Raw genomic sequence first — 22428 nt, 5'->3', positions numbered from 1 at the left:
TAGTCCGGGCAAATTAGCCACGTCTTTCAATCTCATCTGACCCATCAGAAATGCCGAAAAGCAATTTTGAGGCCAACCTGGTTGGCTATTCCTCTTGGGATTACTTGTATATGGCCGAGTATGGAATAGTACGGCCATGTAGCATTTAATCAATGGACAAATTACGGCTTCAAAAGATGGTTCATCGAAATCACATATATTCGCATGTAAACTCGTCCTGTTTTGTGGTCAACCTGCTCTGCTTTCAAGATCAAACACCATGCATCACCAAAAATTTCTAGTTCTTCACGAATGCCAGGTAGGTACATTAATGGTGACATATATGGTCATATCATAAAGCTCCAGAAATGACAGATATGTACACTTAATCATACAGAGAACTGAAATTGAAAAAGACGGGTTAGGGATAGATTAACTGCACAACAAATGTACAGAACTGCAGGAACTGTAACCAAGATACAGAATAGAATAAAATCCTGTTTGCGCCACCAAGAAGCAGGCCAAAAGGTTTGAAACAACCAAAGAAACAAACTCAAAACTTCCCTGCAGCATGAAACTTGTTACCATGACGCAAAAATTGAAAAGGCTGTATACTACTGTTCTTGCTTCAAAACTTTATTCAGAACTCGCCACCTTCTTCTGATACAGCTGCTCGCCTGCTAGCTCCTCATTTTTGTCCATAGCCTTCCTAGCAAGCTCGTAACCTGCAAAGTTCATGGCCCCCAGAGGAGCAATCCAGAAGAACCTGGGTACTGCTCCCTTAAATAAGCCCAGGGGTCCCTCATGGCGGAGGATAGAGAAGGCTACCATTGACATTGATATAGATCGACCTTGTGGAGCAGTCATCATTCTAGTCTTCATCACATCAAAGGGTGTAGTGACAACAGCGGCTAGCCCACCAGATAAAGCTCCAACAGCAATTGTTTCCCAGGGTTCCAGATCCCGCCCCAGGAGTTGTTGCACAACCTTCAAAAGCATACAAAGACCAACGTAGTAGTCAATACATTGAATATTCAACATCTCACTCAAGCATGGCAATCGTCTTTTACAAAAATGAGATACAACACACACGACATGAAAACATCTGCATAGTGGTTAGATGTAGGATAGCAGTTATATATGGGATACGTTCAACAGGATTTGACAAATTTCTAAACTAGCCAATTGACTTTCATATGGTCCCTCAGAAGCATGCCAAATTCAAATCAACAAATAAAACAGAAATCTGGTCACGCCAAATATCTTTGACATAATATCATCTCAAAGCATTCAAGAGCTTTTCTGCTTCGTCATCAATTATCAACAGCACAACCATTTATGAACAGCATTAGAGACTTCTCCATCATCTCGGTTGAAATCTGGTGTCCACAGCAAATTAATTTTCTTACTTTTAGGTCAAGGTAAAGCCTGGAGGAGTATAAATGGGGATCTATATAAACACATTTGGGGATATTACTTCTTAAGTTTCCATCAGTCACGTTTTCATGTAGCTTCATTTCTTGTATAACCCTCCAATCATTCTACAGTACCAATGTAAATAAGAATTGGTCATTTTCTGGGTTCAGTGGAATCCCTTCAGCCACAGATATAGTAAGAAGTTTACAACGAACAAACCCTATAAACAAAAGATAATCCTGGCATCTCTGCACCCGCAGCATTAGTTTGCAGGTGAATAAAAAAACCAGCTATGACTAAACTCCACACCTTTTTGGATTCAGCATAAAGCCCCATGCCAGCAACATAGAATGGAACCTCCCGACAAAGAGTGGCGCCAGTCCCACGAAAGAAACCTTTAAGACCATCTTGTTGCCAAGTCCCAACAAGAGCCTCTCCCACATTATCAAAAATGCCAGCCTGCAACCGCTGTTTTAATACCTCGCAGGGGATCCTCACTGCTGTTCCCAAAAATGTGCTACAGAATGATGATAGAGATTGGACCTACACAACATGGGAGCATGGTAACTTTTTTATTTATCAATTAAAACAATATCATTATAAACGAGTCAGAAGAATTTTTTGTAAGTACATTAATCACCTCTCACATAAACCAGAATTCCTCCTCTGAAGGAATATTTGCCATGAAAAGTCTTATAGCATGTGTAATCCTAGTCTTGATTATGTTCTAAGTGCCATGCATGCACACAGAAAGAGAGCCTGCTTCCAATAGTTGCAAAATCGAAGTTCAAGCACCATGATGACGGCACGGTCACCATTTCAACGTGCATCAACATTTTCAGGATGTAGAAACTAACTGGATGGAATTTTTATGGTGGCACTTTACTTCTTCTACCTTTGTTCAACAAAATATTATTTTTAATCCAATCTTATTATTATGCTTTAAAAGTAGAGCTCCTTAACTTTATATAAGCCTATAATCTCATGTATACTCCTTGTGTACTTGGGCTTTGCCTACTTCTATGAATAAAATTTCTAGATTACCTATCAAAAAAACTTTATAAAAGCCTATAATATTGACGGCATAAATGACATCCACATAAGTTGAAGAAACATGTAAAGATGTGCTTCGAATAATCAATAATCCCAAGCAATACAATTGCTTCAAAAGTCAGTTTATTAAGATAAAGATAGTTCTAGAACATATGCTTTATGGGTCAAACCAATCATCTTCTGAAGGAGATTTAAACTAGGACAAGAATGCTCTCATAGATGGGGAACACCACAAATTACGCATTTTCTTTGAGTCAAATACACACTCTAAAGACCATTAAGAAGTAGAACAACCTTTTTGATCCGTAAGAAGTAGAACTATGTCAAATCACAGTCCATCTCAAGGTGTTTCAATACCTACGAAACAACAAATTGATGACAATTGTACACTAAAAGAGTTAAGTCAACCTCCAGTAACTCTTAAATGACTAACTGGGAGCTGAATGACGGGACTGAATGGACATATCACGCTTAAGAAGAGGTCACTCTACCATTTATAAAATGGACTCATGTTGCTAGTCCCTTGCATTAACAACAAAGTAATTCTCAAAAACTTTTTTCTTTTAAACTGTATTGGGGAGAGAGAGAGAGAGAGAGAGAGAGAGAGTTCTGTAATAGTCAAAGTTACAAAGATAACCATTACCTGAATGTCTGGGACTGTTGGAGCAATATTTATTAAAACAAGTTTACTTGCTTCAAATATTCCAGTTCGCAGACCGTGACTGCAATGTCAAGTGAACACATCAGCCAAAAGAACAAGAATTTAAAGGGAGAAGAAAAAGTCAAGATAACCTTGAAAATTGTCCAAGGATTGCAGGGATTGAACCCCTATATAACCCCCGAGCTCCAATCTGTGGAAGCTTTGAAATGATTTCAGGAAATGTCAGCGTTGATGCTTGTACCTGAGTCTGAAAACCCCAAAGTCCAATTATTTTAATAAAGGAACCTATACCAACAACATCTCAGTTGTAGAAAACTAATAAATGCAAGTACACGGGAATAGTCCTTAAAATTAAATATACAGTACATGACTGAAGTTTGGCCAGAAGTGCCAACTTCCAAGGCATGACCACAAATCATTAAGCAAAAGAATTTGCCTTTATTGTATCGACAGGATGCATTAAAGCACAAGAAAGTGCGCAAGAAAGGCCTCCTGCCAATGCAGATCTTAAAACACTTCCAGCTGGTATTTCTACAGGGGGTGCGACAGCAACAACAGTTGCAGCTTCAAACCAGATACTCCTGTACGTATTACAATCAGTTAGAACCTAGTAATTTCTGAAATATTTCTGACTTAGTAGTCCTTTACTTATTCAGAAAAATCTGAAATGGTAGTCCTATCAGGAATAAAATAGCTATACTGTATATCCTATGGATGTTTAATTGTTTCCGCCTCCTCTCTAATCTTATTCCATAGTTTCAGTCTCCATAAACTATATATTGAACAGCAAGAAAATGATAAAACTGTAACAGTTTCAAGACACCAAACATATAAAAGAGCAAATATAACAAAATTTTGTGTAAATGAACAAAACATCAGTCATTCAACTATTATGAGTCAGACTATAGATTTGATAACCAATTCATACTTCTGCTTGAACAAGGGCAAATCAACAGAAAAATTCATATGAACACATGCTGAAAACTAACTCAGGTGCTGAAAACTCTCTTGAGATAATCAAATTGACCTTACCGAGGATCATCTTGAAGCCGATCAGAAGGAAGAAGAAGCATAAAGTTTCGAAAATGGCCATAAGAAATAGGTCCTTCTGTGTCTGCTTTCAGAAATCGCATCATAGCAACAGCATTGTCTTCATTTGCCGGAAGCCCTGCATTTTTCAGCGATGCCAAAATTTCACTCTTTTGCAGTGTCCCAGAATTGCTCAGACAGAGAGAAGTGTATGCACGAAGAATGGTTGGTTCCTTCTGTTCCATCAAGGACAAAAACTGTTTCCAACCAACTGACTTTGAAAATAAGTGACTTCTAGTGCGGCGCATAAACTCATGAGCATATCCTCGGGGCAATTTTCTCTTTCGAAATGCTACTTCAAGGTCTTCCAAAGTTACTTGGCCATCGCCATCCCTATCCAACTCCTCAAAAAACCTCCTTCCTGTAAGATTGTGCAGCTTAAGATAGGTGTATATTTTTAAAAACATAAGATAAGATTATTATTAATGGTTAAAGAGGATGATACAGCAGGAAATATACATAATATCAACAGCTATCGAAAGGAAATAAGGTTAGGAAATCCCGAAAGTCAGAACTAGAGATGTAAATCATGTTGGGCTATGAAAGGAAATAGGTATAAAAGTGCCTCTTATTAAATACAGTAATTCATAACTAATATAATGCCTGTTTTGGTGGATCATCAAATCCATGTATTACCAAAATTCATTAGGAGCTTGGCAAAATACGTTTAACACAGAATCCTTTGAGTATGGTCAACTTCCATGTCACCACTTTTGGCCACCTAAATGATTTCCCTGTATCTATTCCTTTCTGGGCATTTTTCAAAACACGATATCAACCTAAATCATACAGGATATGAAGCTCAACAATTTAAAACGAGAGAGTATGCATAGCAATTCAATTAAAAACCTTTACAAAACCCCCAATCTAGTTAAGCATTGTCAGCCCCACTTCTGTTCCTGACCCATGTTACATTCAAGAACTATTGGAAGCAACCCCTGTGAATAGACCAAATTTGCATAAAGTCTTTACTTTTTTCCCAAGCATCCAATTTTTCACTTGAGGTTTATCTGATTTTAGGACTAGATGCAAAAGGGGAACATTTTTGAAAATTAAACCCAATGCGTACTTAGTCCCCCAGATAAAGTAACCAATGCACAGCCTAAGTGAAATGATTCATATCCAAAGCAAACACTTGTATCTATTCCAGATTTTGTATCTTCTTATAAGATAATAACCCCTGCTCCCCCGCCCTCCTGATTTTCTGTCTTCTTGGGGTAGCCAAACCTTGAAGTAAGTGTCCCTCCTTCCAAAAGGTGTAAATCCTACTGAGCCTAATCCTAAAAACCACACACAGCCTTAAGGTCAGGACAAACAAGCTACTAATAAACCACATCTATCAAGGGTCATGTTGACTAAAGTAGCAGGAAACAACAGTTATTCATTGTCGTGACTCGGGCATAATCAGTTTTCTATTCAATAGGTAGTTTAACTCATTTATATAGAAACATCCTTTTTTTGTCTTCACTCAGAAGTGTTAGTTATTTTCTAAGATATTAACAGGACTCAGACATCAAGCATCTTACTGTTTAAAACCAGCTAGTTCTGCTATCAAAGGAAATGAATCTTCGCCAGCTAACCAATGCAAGAACAAAAGTCTCTTTGCAGTCACCCCTAGGTGAAAATAGCATCAATCCTCCTGGAAGTCCTCAAGATGCAAAACCAGATATCGTAGTCCTACCACTCAAATCCAGAGAACGTGCTATAAAGAAACTACTGCCAAGCATTTATTTGTCTGTCACTACTCAAAAGTGCTATTTAGGAAATTAACCTAACAAAAAATAAAAAATATTTCCTATGGTATAGGACTAGACTAAAAAATAAAGGAACTTTCCGAGTCATGAAGTACATGTTTAACTACCAAAAAAACAACATTATCCAATATCATCAGGGGTCTTCTCTATTATTGTCATCTCTGATTTCGTGCTATAATAATAAAGGAAAAACTTCTATTGTCCATGATTTTCTACTTTCTATTGTAAACTCCAATTAGGTTATTCTCGAATGGCGCAGAACAGAGAGAAGTTCTTTGCCTACTTCTATGAATAAAACTTCTTGATTACCTATAAAAAATAATAATGAAGGAAAAACAAGTAGCTTTGGTTCAACTTTTAATGCTTGTACTAATATTAATTTCTCCCATACAGATTATTTGATTATTTCCAGCGCATTATCTTATTATTTCTATTGAACTGCATCAATCACGTTCTTTAATTTAACATAGTTCTCTGCTGACTTGCTTACTGGCCGACTTGCATTAGCAGAATAATAACTTTATAAAAATCAATACGCTTTGACTAAAAATGTTAATCAATGTCTAAACAAAAAAAATATATCCCTTCTTAATAGGAAGGAATGATGCTTTAATAATTGCCACAAAAAAAACCATACCAATTTTGGTTTATTTGCTTTCTTGCATTACACAAAGCATCTTATCCTCCAAAAACTTAGATAAATGGGGTGTATCTTCAAATCGTATTAAGAAAAATGAACCAATGCCGGAAAGAGTGTATAACCAACATGCCCGCCCAACACTGAAAAGAAAAGAAAAACAAACTGTACTCTCAAATAGTATTAAGAAAGTAATATGGTTTATTCTTCTTCCACCCAAAGTGATGGATAATTTGTATATCCTATTTATACTTCCATTAGTAACTTTTGAGAAGTTTTTGTAAATAATTCTTTATACCATGTGGTTTTGTATAAAGCACCTCCTATATTTCACCGACCGTTGTCCACACAAAACACCAGTCAACATTACCAACAATTTAGCAATGCACACACCTTTATATAAATTAAACAAGGCCAGAGATCCATTTTGGGAACAAGAACCTAAGGAGGTAGCGAAAACCAATAAGAAATCTACCTATGTTGAATAGAATGACAATTAAATTGGATCAGGTCAGCTGATCCACAGATTGACTGTGTTGGCTTGCTGAAATTTCAGTAGTGTAAATTTTATGATCATGTGATGTTTCTAACATTGTGTAGACAGAAAGAACTTTTAGATCCCATTTCCATTTCTAACCAGAATAGCCCAAAATTGACAATGCATTGATATGATGTCACTGATTATACCGCCATGGTATGCTAGACAAAATTACAATGCAGGTATGTTAACCTCATAATTGCAATATTCATCAATACATATCTAACAACATAATGTCGTGATCAATGACCCACTGCAGATAAATAAGGGATGTGAGAAATAAAACATGCAAGGAACTTAATACTCTACGCAACAGGATCTTGATTTCAATCAACCCAAACGCAAATGTTCTTGCTATTAAAATAACAATTATTCATCGTTCCAAAAAGAACCAAAATTGCTGCCCTTTTTATTTTTTCAGGATGCCACCTTCCACGAGAATGGCTAGACACATCAGTATCGGTCAGCATTTTATATGTAATCTCTTCAACAATATAGCATTATGTTTTTACAACTACAAGGACAAGATGACCCATCTACCAGGATGAAAAGACTCATGTCATGAATTTTTTTTTATATAAGTAAACTTATGTCATGAATTTATATCGCCCAGAAACAAATGTGTAACCAAATTTGAAGAAACTTCCATTTTTTTTTATTAGGATACTCAAAATAACATACCTTCTGCTTCTGTGTATCTAAAGAAATCCTGGACAGAGAAAAGTTTCTTCTTATCAGGATAATCTTTAGTAGTACGCCCCAACTGAGGTACAAGCTCAATTAGTTCTGTCAATGAAACAGTGGACAACGTGGATCTCAAGCGCTCGACATTTGATAGAGGAATGCTAAGTATACCACTGGCCATCTTCTGCGGTATGGTGCCTCCGGCTTCTTCACCGTTCCCTGCCGCAACACTATCATCACCCTCTTCATTTACCGAAGAAGTCACCCCGACTACACTCGACGGCACACCTCCCACTCTAGCAAACCTCAAGTTTCCTAAAAAGCTATTTACATCTGCTTTTCGGCCCTCCAAGATACTAGTGAGTGCCCTGAAATGATCAGGATGGGAGGAAGAGGAAGACAGGGAAGTATCATAACTCTTATGATCATATTCTTGCGCACCCTGATCAAACTTCTGAAGGTTCTGGATTAACTGATCGAAAATAAAACCAATAAAGCACTCAGGCGATACATGTTTTTCTTGATTCTGAAATGTTCCAAAGCGTGGTCCCTTAGAGTGCCTTTGTTTCAGTTCACATGAAACCTTAGGTTTTATACACGTACACAAGTTTTCATCATCCCCGGGTTTTTTAAACCGCTTCTTACCCGTTTTGAATGGGCTGGGAAACGCCTGTACGAAACTATTCAGCAACAAAGACCAGGTGACTGCAAACTGCAAGCAATTCATACAAGAACCAGCATCCTCCTTACCCAAATCCCTCCCTTTCAACCCTCTATCGGGAACCTCGACCAGATGCCCGTTTCCCAAATTTGGCGAAAATATTCCCAAGAAGGCCTTAATCGGAACCTTAATCGACAAGCCCTTCTTTTTCTCATCACCAACAACACATTGGCCATTCTTCTTTTTCACACCAGAGATCTGAACCTTGCAATTCCTATCATCAACACTTACTTGGTTAGCCAACTCAACACTGTTTCCCTTGTTCTTAAGGCCTCCACCCCAGCAATGTTCTAGATCTTTCGCCGCTTTCCGGATGCCCAATTCAAGGGGTGAAAGCGCTTCTTTCACAACTTGAACTGAATTGAAAAAGGATTCCATTGGGTCATTGGCGGCCACCATTCCTGATCAACCCTAACACTTTTCCGCTCCAATATAATATTATATATTCAAATAACGCAAACAATGGTTACCAATTCAAAAGAAAAACATCCCCACACAGAAATCGCCAATTTCTTGCTTAAAATTTAGCATGAATTATCAATAAAATAAACATTCATTTTCAATGACAAAGAGTAAACACGATTAATGAACTGAACCAGAACATTTTCAAGAGCTAGCGAGCGGGTGAGATCAGATGAAAATGAATCTTGGACCGCAAAGCCCTAGCCGTGTATAGACTGGGAATTGAAGGAAAACTGTACATCCGTCGTGCTGAAGAGCAAAAAGCATTCAATTATGTGTGCCAAAAGAGCTTGAAAGTGAGAGAGAAAGAGGGAGAGAGTTATTTAATAGCGTGTAGAGAGGTTAGCTTAGTATGGAATCTGAGTTTGGAAAGAAAAGACAAGAAGAAGGAGACGATTATATAGATTAGGATTTAGATGAAGCTTTTGGAGAGTGTTAAATTGGACTCTGTGAGTGGGTGCGCGCGCGTGGTTGTTTCGGTTTCAGGCCGAGAGATTACGGGTGGCAGACAACTGGCTGAGGAAGAAGAAGAAGCGGCGCCTTGCACAACGGAAAGGCCATTCATTTTTTTTCAAACAGACAATATTAAGAATAAGAAATTATATTATTTTCTTTGGATAGAAGCAGACGCCGCAAGGCCTAATGGACTCGGACTGTCGGATCCTTCGACTCTCGTATATGGATACTGCAATTCCTTCCAAGTTGCTTTCCTTTGTTTTTTCATAAAAAATAAATAAATAAATAAAGAGAAAAAGATGGCAGTGTTTATCCAAACACTATTATATTAGAGAAAATATAAATATCAGTCTATTGCACACTTTATGCATTGAATGAAAAAATAAAAAAATAAAAAAATATTTGTGAAGTGTGCTGCGACTTCCGGTTGATGCATAGTATAGCTTATTATATTAATATAGAGTGGGTGCTATTGACAATGCTCAAACAGTTTTTTTTTATTTTTGGATGTGTTTTTAGTCAACGGAACGAGGAAAGGAAACAACCAAAAGAGCTCAAAATAAGAAAACAACCAAAAGAGCTCAAAAATAATAAACGTCCCGTCCGTTTACAAAAGGGCATTAGCAATGTCACAGAACTGAAAAGCAAGGAATCTCATGCCATTAGGAAGGAGTCCAATGGTTTAAGGACGGATTTGAAATAATAATGTTGTTTTAAATTTTATTATCTTTAATTATACGATATTACTCATTTTTCGTGATACGGACAGTCGTATTAACGGATAGATGATTCGGTGTTCAGGATTTATTTGCCAAAGTAAGTTCATTTGGGTCTTATCTTGATGTCTTTAAAAAATAATAGCATCCGATCGATTAGCTTTCGTTCTCCTTGAGAGGGGCTATTATGGACTGACATGTTTCATTCATGCGGCTTGTGCTGCTTACACGAGTAAAAACGAGAGCCCATTGTTTTCAGTCCCACTGTTTTTTATTTTTAATTATTCTCTTTCAGGTGACAGCACATCTTGTATAGACATACACATATAAATACTCTTTTTTTGCCTATTTTAATATTTATTATATTCGATATACATGCATTTTGTCGGATGCAAGTCATTGCTCGAGATTCTTATTTCATTTCCACATGGTCGTTGCTTGCTTTGTGATTGGGAAAATAAGATGCTTCATTCCATAAATAATAAAAGAAAAAGATATGGCTACGAACTATTTGCTTATTGCTATAATAGAACTGAACAAAATAAAACGTTCAAAATCCATTATCTTACACCAGAATCCAGATTCTCTCGAAAGAATTCAGATTGCTTTCCATTTCCAAAAATATAAAAAGAAAAATAAAAGGAACAAGTTTGACATTATCTAGTTTGTTTTCATAATTCCTCTCAACTCATCTAATTATTATAATTTTTTCAAATTTCTATACAAAATAAAATAAATATTTCAACTTTTTCAAATCTTAAAATAAAATAATATAAAAATATATATATTTTAATAATATTTTATTCAACTTTTAACTTTAATATCAATTCATTTCATCTCAGCTGATCAGTGAAAACAAACGACGCCGATGAAAAATAGGTAATATAGTTGACATCCATTAAAATTACGCTCTAATTATAAGGCAGCATACATGCAATCCTCGCTAAATTTTGAATTGTCTAGTTTTCTTCCATATTATGCTGCGGAACATGATAAATTAATCTCTGAATTATCCTACAAGCATATATGGCTGACAATCGATGAGGGTACAAAGATTAGGGAGTAATCTAGCTCTTCAGTAAAAGGCAGAAGAATGACGACAAGCAATATCTGGGAATTCCAATCCTGGACCTCAAAATAGGCACAAAGGTTCATGGGCAAGCATGACCTTTAAAAGTTAAAGATTATGAAAGAAAGGAAAGGACGATTTTCGTTCGTTGGATTGCAAAATCAAAGAATCTTTCAATAGGATTAGAACGCAGATCCACTACTCTGTCTTTCCAAGCATCACATCTTTAGCTTCATTAATTTTGGAAGCTAGGTAATGGCTACCACCTGCATCAGGATGGTTGGCGACCATGACTCTTCTATGTACTTCTTTGACCTTGTCTGGGGTTGCATTCTCTCTGTTAAACCATATGAAAGAATAATGGTTTTCATCCAATACAAAAGGTAGAAAAACAAATTCGTAATAGGATGGGTAAATAAAACTAGGCTTTGAACAAAACAGGAAGTGGCAATAAAAAAAGGAGGTGCCAAAGGTGAAACAAACCAATATATAGCATGAGATCAGCAGCATTAGTTACTAAGATTGCTTGACTGAGTCACAACAGTAACTTTTTGTAACATTAAAAAATGGGAAGCCCGTTCTTGGATCTTGAACAATCCTTAATATAAAATGGAACTACAGAACTGAATCCCATAACATGTCAGTTCCAGCATGTTTATGACCCATAGCCCAGATAAAAACCACTAATATAATCAGTTCCTTAAACTGCCAAAACTTGTTCTTAGCTCTCCAAGTCTTTTGAGGGTAAATCTTAGGACTTTTTCTAACTACAACATTCTAACAGGCAATCAAAAAAATGACATTCTAGCCTTGTTAAGTTTACAAAATTATGAATTTCATAAGTTCGTCTTTACCCGATTACTACAACTAGAGTTCTCACTTTTGATGTATTCGCTTAATCCAAGTAATTACTTTATCCATGTTAAGTAACAGTTTAGAAATTCGTCTCAACTAACGAAATTCTTGGAGAGGAAGGGTTGTGGATTTTTTGGCTAGCTGGCAAGGCATCCGAGGTAACACTCAAATTGAAACTATGCGGAAGATGATACCGACCTATCTATGGTGGTGCATATGGATGGAGAGGAATGGCGAAGTTTTGAGAATCGTGAACGGACAATAGACGAGATTATAACTTTATTTCTTCATACTTTATTCCATTGATCAATTGTAATAGACTTTAATGGCATGAACGTACATGATTTCCTTGTATCTTTAAATATTCATGCATAGGTGTGGCTCTTGTATATGTCCCATATACTTGGCTTTGCCTATTTTAATAAAATTATTATTTACTGATAAAAAAAACTAACAAAATTTTTGAATCCGCCCTTTGCCTCGTTTGTTTTTACAGATGAGATGAGATAAGTTGAGATTAAAGTTAAAAAGTTGAATAAATATTGTTAGAATATATTTTTTTATATTATTTTTATTTTAAAATTTAAAAAAATTGAATTATTTATTTTATTTTGTATATTGGAAGTTAAGAAAATTGTAATGATTAGATGAGATGAGATGTTTTCTAAAAACAAACGAGGCTTAGTGCACTCAACATGATTCATGCAACCCTTTTTCTTTCCTCTAAGTCTCAAGTATATATGTTGCCAATCTTTGAAGCTAGCTTACACACAATTACAAAGGAACAGGGCGGGGGAGTGAGCAGAGAAGTATAACCTTTAACAGAAACAAATTGACATCAGAATAATTCTTTTTGCAAAACCTATGATAACTAAAACAAAAAAATAAAAAGAAAAAACTTCACGGGTGAAATACCTCTGAAATACGCTCCACCTTGAATTAACAAAGACAATATTTCTTCACAGACTACAAAAAGCATAAAACATGGCTTAAAAAAACTCTTAAGGGATTTTTGTTCAGACAAATCCTGCCATGCATGTTGGTTTTAAAATATGACATCAATACTTTCTCTTCATTTTTCTGCTGATGGATCAGCTTAGTCCTAAATATTACAACGGCAATAAACACCAGCCATAATGATCTAGAACATGGCAGTTGTAGTTACATGGCTGTGAGCATAGATGGGCAATAAGGTTGTCCTTACATATCCAGTTGCAAGAAAGAAGTGATAATTACCTAATACCAAGAATAAGAGCTGCTTCCCTTTTCGTCATTGTTAGCTGGAAACCACCACCTTCATAGAATTTGCGCATTCTGGGTTTTGGTGGGCGTTCCTTAAATGTTTGCCAAGCCTGGATTCCATATCTACCAGCAAGAGCAGCAGCAGCTACTGCAAGCCCAGCTAGAAACGGTGTAGCCTGATAAAAATCAAGTTATAAATTAGTTCTAAACTTGAGCAATACAAGGACATCAAGTAATAAATTACTTCTCAACTTGAGCAATACAAAGACCTAAGTTGCAACTGATAGAAAGGTTTTACGCAGCTCAAATACAATTAAACAAGTTCAGGTCCAACTCCTTCCAACTTGGAAGCGCCCCAGTTCATCCAAAGCCATGCTCCAGATCATGACAAAGGAGTGTTTCTTCCATTTCACTGAAAGAAATAATACACTGTATGAATGGAAAAAAGACAGGCTTTTTAGGAGCCCCATCAGGCTTTTTAGGAGCCCCATCATGTCCCAATATGTGAAACGCAAAGAATGGTCTATTAACAAATAAGGGAAGCTCTGACCAGAGTAATTACCGGGATCTTCAAACTATATTAGCACTAGCCAAAGACCTCGGAACCACCATATGAACCGTACAAAATATCCCTTCAAACGATTACCAAAGGTTTCCCATGCCTCAGTACTCAAAGCATTCATTATTTTTCTGTGATTTTCATTTCTCGAGTAGTGAACCAAATGGATAATACTCTTAGCTTACGAATGTATGAATCTTATTAAAGAACTAGCTTTGCACGTGCAAATCTTTATCAAACAACACTACCAGTGTCCTTTTTTTTCTCGAATATACCCAAATCAAGATAATAAGCCAAAGCACAATTCTCCACGGCTGGTCAATTACACATAGAAAACAATTGTACAGTTCAATTTAACATCCCAATACCGTTTATTACTAGTTCGATAAAACTCCTCAAACAGCACCATTTCGGGATAACAATTTTCTGATTGGAATCAACATGTAAATTCCCAGCCCAAGGGATTGCTTGATTGGCAGAGCCCGAGTGTAAATCCCTTTCCCTTGCGTACCCGTAATATATTAAACTGACACAGAAAAGTTAAGCAAACACGCGCGCACACAGCAACAAACAAAGCTCGAAGTCAGACAAATTGTGAAAATATTGAAACGAGAAATGAGAGTCCGTTGCTTACCATTTCGGTGTGACATCGGAATATGAAGCAGAGTTCCGGCGTCTCATTCGGGATTTTGCTTTTTTTGGGGGCTATGGAAGGGAAGTTGAACGTCGTGCTTCGTTAATTTTTTTCTTTTTCTTTTTATTTTTGTCTGAGCGACATATGCGCTACTTTTAGCTTCGTAATTCTTCTCAATTTATCTTATGATTAGGGCTGTAAGTCGGCCGGTCCGGACCGAGAAAACCGACCGGACCGACCGGTTCGGTCCGGACCGGACCGGACCGAGAATATGCGTTCTCGGTTTCGGTCCGCAGAAATTGAGATTTTCGGTCTTCGGTCCGGTCTCGGGTTTAGGTGTTTTCGGACCGGACCGGACCGGACCGGACCGAGAAGCATTGGACCGGACCGGACCGGACCGAATTGGACCGGACCGGACCGACAAAAAAAATAAATTATATATTTATATTTTTTATATAATAAATTATGTAATTTTCACCTAACCTACCACATGGTCCAATTAACCTATCATCAATTCACCACTAACTAATTAGTAGACATTTACAAATACAAGACTACATCTATCTAGATTCTACATTATTAGATAACATTTTTTAATATATCTAAATTATAAGTAAGTATAAAGCAATTAAAAATTTAAAAGTAACTAATGTAAATTATAATTAACTTCATGATTCATGTATGACATGAATATCAATTAACTCACCTATGAGTCTATGACTAATTCACCATTAACTAATTTATAAGTTAGAAGTTAGAACTATAATAAATTGTAATACATTGACTTACTCTAAATTAGTAATAAAGTAACAATTAACATCATCAGTATAATTATAAGTTTATAACTAAACTAAATTTATAACTAAATCAATGTAAGTCTATAAGTTATAATAACTAGTAACTACAAGTCTATAAGTCTATATATAGTCTCAATACAACTAATACTATGACTAATGACTAATGAGTATTACTAATGAGTCAATGACTAATGAGTAATGAGTCTATATGATATATCACTGATTCACTATGACTCTAATTTACTATTAGTAATTTAATATAGTATAGTCCATAATTTAGTATCCATGTGTTATTATATAATATATATTCCATAATATATAACATATATAATTATATTATTAGTATCACTATTACTATTAGAGTATAATATATAATATTATCATTAATTATTTTTTTAATGAGTTAAAAGAATAATCACCATTAAATAGTTTAATTAAATTTACAATTTAAATAATTTTTTTAATTAATTTTTGTGCCAAAAAGATAAAAAAAATCACAAGTTTAAAATGAAAACACATCAAGTTTGGAAAACATCAAACGGCGCCGTTATTCAGAAAATTGGACTTAAACGGTGCCGTTTAAGTCCCAACCGGTCATATGCATTCACTGGTTGCGTGAAACGGCGTCGTTTCACGCAACCTTTTTTTTTTAAATGAGTGCAAGCTTACTTAAACGGTGCCGTTTGGGTTCTTATTTAATCCCCTTTTCCCCTGGCCCCCCCTTCCACCCCCCCTCCACGAGCCACGAATTCACCCTCTCACTTCTCAGTTTCCATTTCCGTAACCCTAGCAGCCGCGCGACTTCCCCCCTCTCCAGCAGCCCAGCCCCTCCGTTCGGTCCCCTGAAAATTCCAGCCGGCAGTCCATCGTCTGAGTCGTCTTCGTTGGGTCCCCAAAAAATTACAGCCGACAGCCCCACTCAACCGCTCCGGTGCTGCCTCAGACTTCAAAGCCTCACTCTCGGACCCTCGGTATGTTTATTTCATTTCATCTACTTGTAATTCTCGGTATCTTGATCTTGAATATTGTGAATTTGTGTGGGTATAAAATTTCGGATGCCCGAATATGAAACCCTTTTTTCCTCTTGATTTTGTTTATTTATTGGCCCTCTTGTTTGGTGTGTGTGTGTGTGTATAATGTAAGATCATTGTCATTAATCTCTCAATGACTTGTAAATGGATTACATATCCGAACATTGTTATTAATCTTTTTTTTTTTGATAAGTCCGAACATTGTTATTAATCTGTGTGTGTGTGTGTGTGTGTGTGTGTGTATAATGTAAGATCACCATCTCTTATCCGCTAGGCGTTCCTGTTTTCAATCTCCTAGTTTTCTAGACTTCAATACTTCTTCTCTTTCTCATCTTCTTGTTAGTTGAGTGTTTTCTTTTGTACACTTCCTGTATATTTGAGTTGCGCTTGTCTGTGCTCTTAATAAAATGAATTAATCATAAAAAAAAAAAAAAAATACACACAGGATCATCACATTTACTTGCATTACTTCACCTCCGTATATGTGTTGATGTATATATCCAACATGAGCATCAACATGATCAGTTGTCGTGCATTAAAGTCAGCTACTTGGTCACCTTAAAAAAATCCAGTGACTTGGTCAACTCCATTTCATTCTTTTTTTTTCATTTTTTTCACTATTTGCTTCCTATCTATATAGTCATGCTAGCTGGAAACTCCTGTGAATGTTGGTCTTACTTCTCTTATGGATCAAATATATGGTTAGTGCACTTGTTAATACTCTAATTTACTGTGTTTGCTGCTGAATCCCCGTGGTGATTATAGTGAACTTACAAATGCAGGAGAATATCTTTGTCTTTATATGTAAATATTGGGAGATAGCCATGTCTGCTGGCCCGTTTTGGTTGCTATTGCTGTGTCCTTTTCCTTATCATGATTTTTTTTTGGAGGGTAGACAACACTTAAAAAAAAAAGAGGGTAGACTTTTATCTCTGCTTGTAGTACTTTCTAGATATTGGATCTGATTTTTTAATGGGATGTGTGCTATATTTGAATTGAAATAATTCTAGTGCTATTTTAAGTATTTTTACCAACTTCATCCTTTGTTGGGCTTCAACGTGGAAGATAAGTTGACAACTAAATTGGAAATTATTTCAACTTATCTCATCTCTCAATCTCAATAGGGTCTAATCAATGTGTGTAGTTCCATTGATGAATGAATATAAAAAGAGAAAAAAATATAATTTTTAAAAAAATATTATTATAATTTGAATTTTTTTTAAATATAATTATATAGACTTACATAAGTAGTTCTTATTTGAAGATTGTATGAGTCATTTTAATTTTAATTGTTCAGAAGTGCCCGTTTCTTTTTGTCACTCCTCTTGGTTTACCAATTAAATGGAATGAATTTTTGGTTGTGTTCTTAATGCTTCATTGACTTTCTTGTATCCCTTTCTAGCACCTTTTTATGTAACTAACTAACTAAGTGTAATATGTAACATATTTATTGATTATATGTTATTTTTATTTAATTCCATTTCTTTTTTTTTTTCTAGATGGAAACGATTCCAGAATTATTTCCACATGATTCTACTACAGATGATGTAGAGTCAACACAGGCTACACATGGGCAAGGCATTCCTCCACTCCCACCCAATGTAAGTGTTAATAGTACACATAGTGGTAGTGGTAGACATAGGTCAATGGTTTGGGATCACTTTACAAAAATACCAAAATGTGATCCAAATAAACCTAGGGCTGCATGTAATTACTGTGGTGCTTCGTATGCATGTGATACGAAGACCAACGGTACAAAGTCCATGAAGTATCATATTGAAAAACAATGTAAGAAATGTCCATTGAGACAGACAGATAAGTCTCAAACTACTCTCGGTTGGAAGGCGGGTGTAGGAAGTGTTAGTGGGGAATTTGTGCCCATATCATTTAGTGTTGAGGCTTGCAGACAAGCCTTAGCAGAAATGATTATTCTTGATGAGTTGCCATTTAGGTTCGTTGAAGGGGAGGGTTTCAAGAAGTTTATGCTCATTGTTTGCCCTAAGTGGGTCGGGATTCCATCTCGTGTTACGGTTGCGAAGGATTGTTTTAATGTGTATATAAGGGAAAAAAGTAAGTTGAGAAGTGCTCTTCAAGGGCAACGAGTTTCCCTCACCACGGATACATGGACATCCGTGCAAAACCTCAACTATATGTGTCTCACTGCACACTTTATTGATGATAATTGGAAACTACACAAAAGAATTCTTTCTTTTTGTTTGGTTGAGAATCACAAGGGTGATACACTTGGTAGAGCCATAGAGATGTGCTTGCATGATTGGGGGAGACCGAAAATACTTGCAATCACACTTGATAATGCAAGTTCTAATAATGGAGCAATTTCTTATTTGAAGAAAAAAACCAAGTATAGGAAGGACACTGTTTTGGAACATGAATTCTTGCATGTTCGGTGTTGTGCCCACATCCTAAACTTAATTGTCCGTGAGGGGTTGAGGGAATTTGATGAGTCTATTGTGAAGGTGAGATGTGTTGTGAAATATGTTAAGTCCTCACCTCAAAGGTGGACTACATTTAAGAAGTGTATTGGGTTGGAAGAAATTGCAAGTAAAAGTGGCATTTGTTTAGATGTACCAACTAGGTGGAACTCCACCTATCTTATATTGGAGGGGGCTTTAAAATTTCGAAAAGCTTTTGAACGGTTGGAAGAAGAAGATTCGGGATTCCTTAGTAGTGTTGGAGACGATGATGTCGATGATGATGAAATTGGTGATATAGTGAATAGGAGAACATCAAAGAAGTTAGGGCCTCCCAATAATAATGATTGGGAGAAGGTAAAGTTGTTTGTAAGGTTTCTTGAACTATTTCATGATGCAACTTTATCTTTTTCGGGGAATCAATATGTAACTTGCAATTCTTTCTTTCTGGAGTTAGTTAAAATATCTGATGCAATTGAAATGGAGTGTGAAATAGGAAGCCCTGTGGTGGGAATATAGGAAGCCCTGTGGTAGGATTAATAGCCACAAATATGAAGAAAAAATTTGAAAAATATTGGGGCGACTTAGATAATATGAATATGTTGTTGTTTGTTGGGATTATTCTCGATCATCGGTATAAGATGCGATATTTTGACTTTGCATTGGAATGCATGTATGCCAATGACCCCACAAAAGCGATTGATTTGAGTTGGAAGGTGAAAAATGCTTTAATCCGCATGTATGAGGCATACACTGATAATGACGAAGGCTGCAATTCTGATTTACAACAGCAGCGCACAAGTCCCCCACGTGAAGAAGTAAATTCTACAGATGGTAGTGGTAGTGGTAGAGTTGATAGGACGGCAGAAAGAATGGCCATATTCAAGCAGCGGTTACAGTCGGAAAATACTTTAGGGAGCAAGAATGAGGTTGATAGATACCTAACTGAAAGTTGTGAGGAGGCGTTCCCAAGTTTTGACATTCTTATTTGGTGGAGGGTTAATTCAGTTAGATATCGTGTACTTTCAAAAGTTGCACGAGATGTATTCGCAATACCGGTATCTACAGTGGCTTCTGAATCTACATTTAGCACGGCGGGTCGTGTCCTTGATCCTTTTCGAAGTAGTTTATCTCCGATGATGGTTGAGGCTCTCATTTGTACACAGAATTGGCTTCGTTCTTCTTCTATTCCCATCAACCTTAAGACTTTAATGAATGAGGTGGAGGATTTTGAAAGGCAGTTGGGTATGTTTCTTACTTACTTCATTTTATAACTTTTTTTTTATAAGTACATCATTTTATAACTTTTATGAGTTATAATACTATATGTTATGTAAATTTATATAATTTGTTTTATTTATTTATTGTATAGAACTTGTTCGGGACGGTGACAATTCTATGGAGGCTTCAAATACAATGTCAACCAATGCAAGTTAATGAGGTGAATCTATTTTAGCTTGTTAGTTTTCAATTTTCACTTTTGTTATTTCCTAATAATTTCTTTGTTTACACTTTACAGAATACTGTGAAAGATGAAAAGTATGCCAAGCCAAAAGATGTAGGAAGCTATGGCTTATGAGCTGTCAGGAGAAGAATTATCTTTATTGTAATTTGTATTTAGAGCTTTTAATTTTTCAGTTATTTGGGAATTGTATAATTTTTAATTTTCATTATAATTTATCTATGCTTTGGAATGATTTTTTTTTTCTTTCTTACTTTTAGAAGCCAAATCTGCTTAGAATGTTATTTCAATTTTCTTTCATTATCTAGTATAATTTTTAGTTTAATCATGTTTAAATTGTTTGGAATCTTTGGATGGATTAGTAGTAAGAAAATCAAGTAGCTATTCATTTTTTAAAGTTTTTTTATGGATATAGACAATTTATTTTTTGTACTAAAACCTTTTATTCAAATTTATTCACTGTAATTTAGTTAGCATATTGCTTGGCAACATAGTTACACAAGTATTATTAATTTATTATATTGACAATTTTTTTATGATTATTTTTATTTTCCCTTTAAGTTCTTTTGTATTTTTTGGCTTCAAATTGGATAAATTGTTAGTGGGCTTTCACCATTGGGCCGAAAAAACAGAGGAATAAAATTGGGGTTGAGGGACCATTGGGCCGAAAAAACAGAGGAAGAAGATTGGGCTTTTGGCCCATCCAGTTAGGATTGGACCGAATAGGACCGACCAGACCGGACCGGACCGAATTGGACCGGACCGGACCGGTCCTTCTACCTATTCGGTCCGGTCCAGGGTGAAAAAACCCTGGACCGAATTAGTCCGGTCCGGTCCATAACACCTCCTTCGGACCGACCGGACCGGACCGAATTCACCCCTAGTTGGAAGCCATCTGCAATTGACCCTTTTAGATTTTATGATAAAGCACAAATGCCTAGTCCAGGTTTAAAAGCGAAAATGCAAGGAATGTGGTCCAAGGTATTTTTGCTGAAATACCTTTGCATGTTCACCCATAGAAAAACTCCTCATTGCTTCTTACTAATTTAAGCTTTTAGGCACGAAACTTGTCAGGACTACTAATAATTAACATCTTATTTGTTGACAGCATGATGCTTCCTTGTCAGAGTTGCAACAGTGCTTGCAACTTAGATACTAAGACAGTGGACAAAGATTTATATAGAGAATGCTGCAAAAGAGGTTGTCCAATGCCCATTCAAAGCATTTTGTAGGCTGTCTTGATGATCTAGGACTCCTTTGTAATAAGTGAGGTATGATAAGACTCTAAAAATGTATTAATGAGCAAAAAGGGTTGGAAAATAAACGTACATGATCATTTCGAATACCCTTGCACTTGGGTTTCCTCCAACTTTCTGAAACTCAAGCTTTCCTAGTTGGCAGACATGCTAGCATTAGTCTATTATTACTGCAATAAAGTATGGGGTCATCCTACTTTTTACTTGTCATGTCTTTTGGTTCTAGTCATAGTCTTTCTATACTATGGTCAAAGCTGGACCTTTGTATATGCTGGAAATTTCAACTTTCCATGGGAGGCATGGAAAAAGGAATCAGCTAGATCAAGATGGTTATGCATGTAAAGTATCTTTTGCCAGGAATTTTAGCTAATCGGATAACTTCAATTTTAGTGAGTGAAATGTAAAAGTGCATTGTCTACAAAAAGTCCCCAACACCAATTATACACAAGACTGCCTCAAGCAAGTTAGGGTCACATAGCAAGCAACGTAGTGCCTATCTTTCTTAAAATTAATATGTGCAATACCAAGTGGCTTATAACAAATCATGTTAAAGTTTCTACCTGCTTTTCATTAGCTTTACCAACACATAATTCTGCTTCAAATATCCTTCCTGAAACAGAAAAACAATAAATGACTAGGGTCATAAATAACATTTTTTTTTAAATGGTACCAAAATCTAAACCAAGACATTAAAATATATAAGTGCACTTCTGACAAACCTATTGTAAGCAAAATAATTTATTAATATGTGCAATATCAAGCCAAAATGCCAAATCATTGTAAGCATGACCTACCTGATTTCTCATGCTAGACAAGCAGGTAATTCTGCTTCAAACATGAATTATGACATTTTTGGCAATTCAGCGCAAGGGTCATACATAATTCTCAACAGGTTTAAGGTACCAAAATCTAAAACTAAAACATG

General features: G+C 36.1%; 2 protein-coding genes across 2 annotated transcripts; both read right to left on the bottom strand.

Annotated features, from left to right (window-relative positions):
• Nucleotides 1-264: 264 nt before the first annotated feature.
• On the bottom strand, nucleotides 265-9570 carry LOC109015913 (mitochondrial substrate carrier family protein C-like). Its single transcript, XM_035691888.1, has 7 exons — nucleotides 7809-9570; nucleotides 4142-4559; nucleotides 3546-3690; nucleotides 3241-3356; nucleotides 3092-3170; nucleotides 1705-1938; nucleotides 265-966 (listed from the first exon to the last, which is right to left on the bottom strand). The coding sequence occupies exons 1-7, from the start codon at nucleotides 8929-8931 to the stop codon at nucleotides 616-618; spliced, it is 2466 nt and encodes an 821-aa protein (XP_035547781.1). The 5' UTR covers nucleotides 8932-9570; the 3' UTR covers nucleotides 265-615.
• Nucleotides 9571-11433: 1863 nt separating this feature from the next.
• Nucleotides 11434-14585, bottom strand: LOC118349000 (mitochondrial import inner membrane translocase subunit TIM14-1-like). The gene is made up of 3 exons (XM_035691895.1): nucleotides 14526-14585; nucleotides 13327-13508; nucleotides 11434-11572 (listed from the first exon to the last, which is right to left on the bottom strand). The coding sequence occupies exons 1-3, from the start codon at nucleotides 14526-14528 to the stop codon at nucleotides 11434-11436; spliced, it is 324 nt and encodes a 107-aa protein (XP_035547788.1). The 5' UTR covers nucleotides 14529-14585.
• Nucleotides 14586-22428: the final 7843 nt, after the last annotated feature.

This window comes from Juglans regia, chromosome 7, assembly GCF_001411555.2.
Source record: "Juglans regia cultivar Chandler chromosome 7, Walnut 2.0, whole genome shotgun sequence".
Taxonomy (NCBI): Eukaryota; Viridiplantae; Streptophyta; class Magnoliopsida; order Fagales; family Juglandaceae; genus Juglans; species Juglans regia.
This window is presented reverse-complemented; position numbering and strand designations above follow the sequence as displayed.

Excerpts from the sequence above, each read along its gene's own strand:
- LOC109015913 (XM_035691888.1), bottom strand. The coding sequence starts at position 8,931 with ATGGTGGCCGCCAATGACCCAATGGAATCCTTTTTCAATTCAGTTCAA. Across the intron at positions 3,691-4,141 it reads CGGCTTCAAGATGATCCTCG|GAGTATCTGGTTTGAAGCTG; the intron begins GTAAGGTCAATT and ends TAATACGTACAG. Across the intron at positions 3,171-3,240 it reads ATCCTTGGACAATTTTCAAG|TCACGGTCTGCGAACTGGAA; the intron begins GTTATCTTGACT and ends TTGACATTGCAG.
- LOC118349000 (XM_035691895.1), bottom strand. Across the intron at positions 11,573-13,326 it reads GCTCTTATTCTTGGTATTAG|AGAGAATGCAACCCCAGACA; the intron begins GTAATTATCACT and ends ATGGTTTAACAG.